At 38.5% G+C, this 7,500-nt stretch overlaps 2 protein-coding genes across 9 annotated transcripts in view; both read left to right on the top strand.

Moving 5' to 3' along the window:
- The window catches only part of myo5aa (myosin VAa), a 70,744-nt gene extending 70,703 nt beyond the window's left edge, over window positions 1-41 (top strand). For all 7 annotated transcript variants that reach the window (XM_058387422.1, XM_058387421.1, XM_058387423.1 and 4 more), the window contains one exon: window positions 1-41. This exon is cut by the window's left edge and continues 3,910 nt beyond it. The gene's annotated coding sequence lies outside the window, so the exon portion shown is untranslated.
- A 1,959-nt stretch (window positions 42-2,000) lies between these two features.
- The window catches only part of gnb5b (guanine nucleotide binding protein (G protein), beta 5b), a 14,923-nt gene continuing 9,423 nt past the window's right edge, over window positions 2,001-7,500 (top strand). For both annotated transcript variants that reach the window (XM_058387450.1, XM_058387449.1), the window contains exons 1-6: window positions 2,001-2,158; window positions 2,685-2,828; window positions 4,440-4,551; window positions 5,084-5,220; window positions 7,056-7,097; window positions 7,362-7,438. In XM_058387450.1, coding sequence (XP_058243433.1) covers window positions 2,703-2,828; window positions 4,440-4,551; window positions 5,084-5,220; window positions 7,056-7,097; window positions 7,362-7,438 — 494 coding nt within the window. In that variant the 5' untranslated portion in view covers window positions 2,001-2,158; window positions 2,685-2,702. The remainder of the gene's footprint in view (window positions 2,159-2,684; window positions 2,829-4,439; window positions 4,552-5,083; window positions 5,221-7,055; window positions 7,098-7,361; window positions 7,439-7,500) is intronic.

Consider the following 7,500-nt stretch of genomic DNA (forward strand, 5'->3'; position numbering starts at 1 on the left):
TCCGAACCTGTTCCAGTCGAATAAAAGAAATAAGCACCAAACATCTGGCCTCTCGTTTTCATTCCTTGATTATTACAGATGTTTTTTTATACACTTATACATCTATGTTCTCAATTATTTAGTTGTTTAGACAGAGCTAATACTCTACATGTGCATTTCTACAGGTTTTGTTATGCAGCTAGCTACCATGTGCTAACTTGATAACGTGTCTGAGAATCACATTCATAAATCATCATAGATGTATCACTAAAACTAGCCAGCTAGCTATTAAGCGCTAAAATGACAGTCTGCCCTCTTCCTCATACATCAGCTCAGTGACATCAGTGTTAATGACAGGAGGGCGGGAGAGAGAGACCGAGAAGCGGAGAAAGAGAGAGGGGGAGAGACAAAGAGAGTTAGAGAATAAGAGAGACAGACGGAGAGAGAGAGTAAGAGAGAGTTAGAGAATGAGAGAGAGAGAGAGTTAGAGGATGAGAACTTCTAGATCATCAGAATCTGAGGCTATCCTCATGAGGCTCACTAACATCAGCTGTCATGACGGAGTTTCGAAAAATATACTTTACCTCAGATGTTTCTGTAAATCAAGAGAAAAACATCATGTGAAGGTTTAAAAACACTGACGTGTATGAATCTGCCTGGGAAACGGTGTGAACCGGATTGAACTGGTCTGAACTGGACTGACAGCTAGACCATGAGATTAAAGCCTCTCTACTAGCAGCTAGCATAAGCTAACGTGACAGGATTTCTGAGATGAGGTTTAAAGCGATGTTGATGAGTGTTTATCTTTACAGCTAACACTTTCCAGGGGGCTAACATGAGCTAATCTGACAGACTTTTTAAATGATAAAAAAAAAAACTTCACTGCTAACGCTAGCCAGATAGCTAACATACTTTTCCATGGCATTATTGCTGAGATGATCTGTAAAACTATATAAATGTTCGCGGTTTTCACTGAAAATGTTGCCGTAAATCAGAGATCATTTAATGTTCACTATCCCCCTGGGTAGCTGACATGAGCTAACCTGATAACTGCAGTACTAATGCTAAGGGTCTGGCTAACAAACGAGTCATATTATAAAAGTTCATAGTTTTTGCTGTGTTAAAAATCTTTTTTAAGCATTTCTGCTGTAAATCTTAAATGGTTGTTGCTTTTATATGAACACTAGCTAGCCATGATTAGCTAATCAGGCAAAGATTTCTATCATTAGAGTTAATCATTTGTAGCACTAGTTAGCGCAGGATAATGTTAGTGAATCTGACAGGATTTGTATTCAAAAAACAATCAGAAATCTCTTCAGAAATCTCTAAGAAAAAAAACTACCTCAGGTGTAAGATGTGAAGGTGTCTGAGCTGTGAACCGGTCAGAACCAGCAGATATACCGACTTACATCATGTAGAGCTTCTTTACCTGGATTTTTCTTGTTGTTGTTGTTGTTTTCCTCTACAATTTTCTCCTTAATTCAGTCTGCGGTCAGGGAGTGAGAGAGAGAGAGAGAGAGAGAGAGAGAGTGAGTGAGTGAGTGAAGGAGAGAGAGTGTGAAGGCTCTGAGGTGTGTAGAAGCTCATCTTTACCTCAGGATGACTTACAACAACTGAGGGAACTGCAGTCTGCCCTCTTCCACATACATAAGCTCAGTGACGTCAGAGTTAATGACAGGAGAGAGACAGAGTGTAAGAGAGATAGACAGATAGAGTGAGAGAGAAAGAGACAAAGAGAGAGAGTAAGACAGACAGGGAGAAAGTTAGAGACAGAAACAGAGAGAGAGTAAGAAAGAGTAAGAGAGAGGAACAGAGAGTGAAGGAGTTAGAGAGACAGACAGATAGAGAGAGAGAGAGAGAGAGAGAGAGAGAGAGAAAGTAAGCCCCTCCCACCTATAGAATGTGTGTGTAAATCTATATAAGATCCTCCACATACGGAGACTTTTGGGACACGCTGTATACAGTATATAGGGTCATGTTAGAATTTAGTGGAAATTCAGATTGTACAGTACATTAGTGTGTGTGTGTGAGAGAGAGAGAGAGAGAGAGAGAGAGAGAGAGAGAGAGAGACTGGCTGCTATTTCAGGCTATAATACCTTCTGTAAGGAGATTAGTGTATCTGTGTCTCAAAAGCTCACAGCTGACAAACACACACCTACGGACAAAGCTCGCTTATAAGGTAAGCTAACATTTTATCAATCAATACTTTATAGTGATAGTGTCGATTGTTCCTGTTTGGATACAGAACTATGAAAAAAATGATTTAATTCCTTATTACTGTGTAATAAATGTTCTTTATTACTGTGTAATTAATGTTCTTTATTACTGTGTAATTAATGTTATTTATTACTGTGTAATTAATGTTCTTTATTACTGTGTAATAAGTAACACGTTCCCCAAGTCCCAATTATTTCTTTCAATAAGTTTCTAAAAAGAAAAAAGCTAAACATTCCAGCATGTCCTTTTAAGCTATAAATGTGTTTTAGAGAAGAAAAATAGTTTAAAGTGCACAACTGTTTGGACACGGAGCTAGCTGTTACTAACATGTAATAAAAGTGTAATAACATAATAACAGCCTCCAGTTTAGTGTCTGTGTGTTTAGAGCTGAAAAGTGTCACTGACTTTAATAAGAAGTGATTCAGGTGAAAATTGTTCCAGATTTGTGTGTGTGTGTGTGTGTGTGTGTGCGTGTGTGTGTGTATAAGGACCTCCCCCTCAGCATCATGTGTGATCAGACGTTTTTAGCGATCACATTCGGCTCCTGTGACAACTGCAGCCAGAACAAACCTCTGATGAACATCTACCTGCAGAATGAACCGGTTAACTACTGCTCACTGTGTGTGGAGAAGGTACTGCGCCTTTCACACAGCTCTCACACGGCTCTCACATGGCTATCATACGCTTTCACACACCGAATAACAAGCCTTTCACACAGCTTTCACACACATCACATGGCTTTCACACAGCTTTCATATGCCTTTCACACAGCTTTCACAAGCCTTTCACATACCCATCACATGCCTTTCACACAGCTTTCAAACGCCTTTCACATACCTATCGCTTGCCTTTCATATGTCTTTCACACAGATTTCACACAGCTTTCACATACCTATCACACGCTTTTCACACACCTATCATGTGGCTTTCACACGCCTATCACACACCTTTCACTCAGCTTTCACACACGGCTATCACTGCCATGTGAGCAGAAGGCAGGATATATTAACGTGTGCATTTAAACACTTCACATGTAATCTGATTTGATTTTATTTTTAGTTCCACATTATTACACTAGTTTAATAGAGGATTTATTTTGATATAATTTTATTTTGACATTTATTTAAAAAAAAATTCAGGTCTAGTATTATTTCTACACATTATTTCTGGCACATGAATTTATTTTTCACATGATTTCTTCTATTTAATAGCACTGAATTTATTGATTATTATTTTATTCATCACTTGCAGTTATATTCATTCACCAATTCAATTATTTATTATTAATCACTCATTTTTTCATTTTTCTTTTTTACTTTTACTTTATATGCTTCACTTATTGATTCAAGATTAATTTGAAAAAAAAAAAGATTCCTGATTGATTTATTTGTGCATGTGATATTAATTTCAATATGATTCACTGATTTATTTTGTGTGATTTTTTTTCCACACTGTTTTTCTTCTTCTTATTATTTTTTACAGGTTGTTTTTATTCATATGTATTTTTACATGAGTTATTTTCATATTTAATCTTTTTTTAAAAGATGTGTTTATTTATTTTCATACATGACACACATGATGATTTTTACACGATTCATTCATTTTTTTTAATGATATTATGATTTTAAATGGTTGTGTCTATATTTCACGTGTAATGACACGTTACTCACGTGTGAAGTGTGTGTGACTTTTCCTTAAGGTGCATTCTCTTTGAATGGTGACAGGAAGTTCTGTCCTGGTGATAACACACACACACTCACACACACACACACACTCACACACACACACACACTCACACACACACACACACACACACTAATGGCTCCGTCTTTAAAAATAACCCTTATCATATTTTCCCTTATCATAACACATGTACACAGAGCTACTTTATAAATACGCTTCCATTTATTTATTTATTTATTTATTTATTTATTTATTTATTTATTTATTTATTTATTTATTTATTTATGCCTCCTTTTAAAAGTCTAGAAGTTTTAATTTATTCTCTGTTTTATTTATTTATTTATTTATGCCTCCTTTTAAAAGTCTAGAAGTTTTAATTTATTCTCTGTTTTATTTATTTATTTATTTATTTTTATTTTTCACTCATATTCGGCTGCATTGGAGATGCTGATCCCTGCATGTAGTGAAGATTTAGATTCACGGGGGGGCGGGGGATTTAGGTCTTTGAGAACTGCCACCCCCTCTCACTCTCTCTCTCTCTCTCTCTTTCTCTCTCTCAGATGGCGTGTCATGGTTTGGGGAAGGGGGAGAGTGTATCATCTCTGAAGGCTGAAGCGGAGAGTTTGAAGGTGAAGCTGGAGCAGGAGCGAGCTAAACTGCATGATGCAGAGTGTGAGTATCAGAGGTTACATCCCACACTGCTCTTATGTAGTGCCAAGGGTAAGGGTGCTGCGGGCAAAGAGTATCAGGGATTAATGGTACCAGGGAGTAAGGGTAAGGGAACCAGGGGGTAAGGATACCAGGGAGTAAGGGTTAGGGTACATGGAGGTAAGGGTACTAGGGGTAAGGGTACCAGGGAATAAGGGTACCATGGAGTAAGGGTACTAGGGGGTAAGGGTACCAGGGAATAAGGGTATGAGGGAGTAAGGGTAAGGGTGCTAGGGGCTAAGGTTACCAGTGAGTAAGGGTATCTGGGAGTAAGGGTCAGGGTACATGGGGGTAAGGGTACTTGGGGGTAAGGGTACTAGGGAGAAGACTACCAGCTTGCTTACTTAATTCATTACCACTCCATCTACTGCACTCTCAACAATAACACTTCTTTAAACAAAACATAAGACGATGAAGATAACAGTGCTGCTGCTGCTGATGATAATAACGATAACAATGATGATGATGATGAAGATGATGATGATGATGATGTCAGTGAATCAGGTGGCTGAGAAAGTGGAAGCTCTAGGAGGATTCACACTGAAGAGTCGGCGCACGCTGAAGGGTCACAGTAATAAAGTGCTGTGTATGGACTGGTGCAGCGATAAGAGACGCATCGTCAGCTCCTCACAGGTCACACACACACACACACACACACACACAGTGTGTATTCAGTCCTATAGTATATCAAGTGATCATAGACACATACACACTCAGTATGAAGAACAGCTGGATTTATACTTCTTAATTAGATACATGGAGTAAAGATCATGTTAAAGGTGATGATGATGATGATGTTAAAGGCGATGATGATGATGATGTTAAAGGCGATGATGAAGGTGTTACAGGTGATGATGATGATGATGTTAAAGGCGATGATGAAGGTGTTAAAGGCGATGATGAAGGTGTTACAGGTGATGATGTAGATGTTAAAGGTGATGATGAAGGTGTTACAGGTGATGATGTAGATGTTAAAGGCGATGATGAAGGTGTTACAGGTGATGATGTAGATGTTAAAGGCGATGATGTTAAAGGCGATGATGAAGGTGTTACAGGTGATGATGATGATGTTAAAGGCGATGATGAAGGTGTTACAGGTGATGATGTAGATGTTAAAGGTGATGATGAAGGTGTTACAGGTGATGATGTAGATGTTAAAGGTGATGATGAAGGTGTTACAGGTGATGATGTAGATGTTAAAGGCAATGATGTTAAAGGTGATGATGAAGGTGTTACAGGTGATGATGATGATGTTAAAGGCGATGATGAAGGTGTTACAGGTGATGATGTAGATGTTAAAGGCGATGATGAAGGTGTTACAGGTGATGATGATGATGTTAAAGGCAATGATGAAGGTGTTACAGGTGATGATGTAGATGTTAAAGGCGATGATGAAGGTGTTACAGGTGATGATGATGATGTTAAAGGCGATGATGAAGGTGTTACAGGTGATGATGTAGATGTTAAAGGCGATGATGAAGGTGTTACAGGTGATGATGTAGATGTTAAAGGCGATGATGTAGATGTTAAAGGTGATGATGATGATGTTAAAGGCGATGATGAAGGTGTTACAGGTGATGATGAAGGTGTTACAGGTGATGATGATGATGTTAAAGGCGATGATGAAGGTGTTACAGGTGATGATGTAGATGTTAAAGGCGATGATGTAGATGTTAAAGGTGATGATGATGATGTTAAAGGCGATGATGAAGGTGTTACAGGTGATGATGTAGGTGTTAAAGGCGATGATGAAGGTGTTACAGGTGATGATGTAGATGTTAAAGGCGATGATGAAGGTGTTACAGGTGATGATGATGATGTTAAAGGCAATGATGAAGGTGTTACAGGTGATGATGTAGATGTTAAAGGCGATGATGTAGATGTTAAAGGTGATGATGATGATGTTAAAGGCGATGATGAAGGTGTTACAGGTGATGATGTAGATGTTAAAGGTGATGATGATGATGTTAAAGGCAATGATGAAGGTGTTACAGGTGATGATGTAGATGTTAAAGGCGATGATGATGATGTTAAAGGCAATGATGAAGGTGTTACAGGTGATGATGTAGATGTTAAAGGTGATGAAGGTGTTACAGGTGATGATGTAGATGTTAAAGGCGATGATGATGATGTTAAAGGCAATGATGAAGGTGTTACAGGTGATGATGTAGATGTTAAAGGTGATGAAGGTGTTACAGGTGATGATGTAGATGTTAAAGGCGATGATGATGATGTTAAAGGCAATGATGAAGGTGTTACAGGTGATGATGTAGATGTTAAAGGTGATGATGATGTTAAAGGCAATGATGAAGGTGTTACAGGTGATGATGTAGATGTTAAAGGTGATGATGATGTTAAAGGCAATGATGAAGGTGTTACAGGTGATGATGTAGATGTTAAAGGCGATGATGATGTTAAAGGTGATGGTTGTTATTTATTAATTTTACACACTTTAACCCTCTCTCTAGGATGGGAAGGTCATCGTCTGGGACGCATTCACAACTAACAAGGTAAAAATAGACAGACAGACAAGACAGACTTACAGACAGGCAAGACAGACAGACAATACAGACAGACAGACAGACAGGCAAGATAGATAGATAGATAGATAGATAGATAGATAGATAGATAGATAGATAGATAGATAGATAGATAGATAGATAGATAGAAAGATAGATAGATAGATAGATAGATAGATAGATAGATAGATAGATAGACAATGGCAACAGTGTTTTTGTTAATACTGTGTGTGTCTGTGTGTGTGTGTGTTCCAGGAGCACGGTGTCACTATGCCATGTACCTGGGTGTTAGCGTGTGCGTACGCTCCCTCCGGCTGTGTGATAGCGTGTGGGTGAGTGATCACTAATCACCGGTGGTGGGCTGTGTGATAGCGTGTGGGTGAGTGATCACTAA

The sequence above is a fragment of the Hemibagrus wyckioides genome, linkage group LG04, assembly GCF_019097595.1.
Source record: "Hemibagrus wyckioides isolate EC202008001 linkage group LG04, SWU_Hwy_1.0, whole genome shotgun sequence".
NCBI classification, from domain to species: Eukaryota; Metazoa; Chordata; class Actinopteri; order Siluriformes; family Bagridae; genus Hemibagrus; species Hemibagrus wyckioides.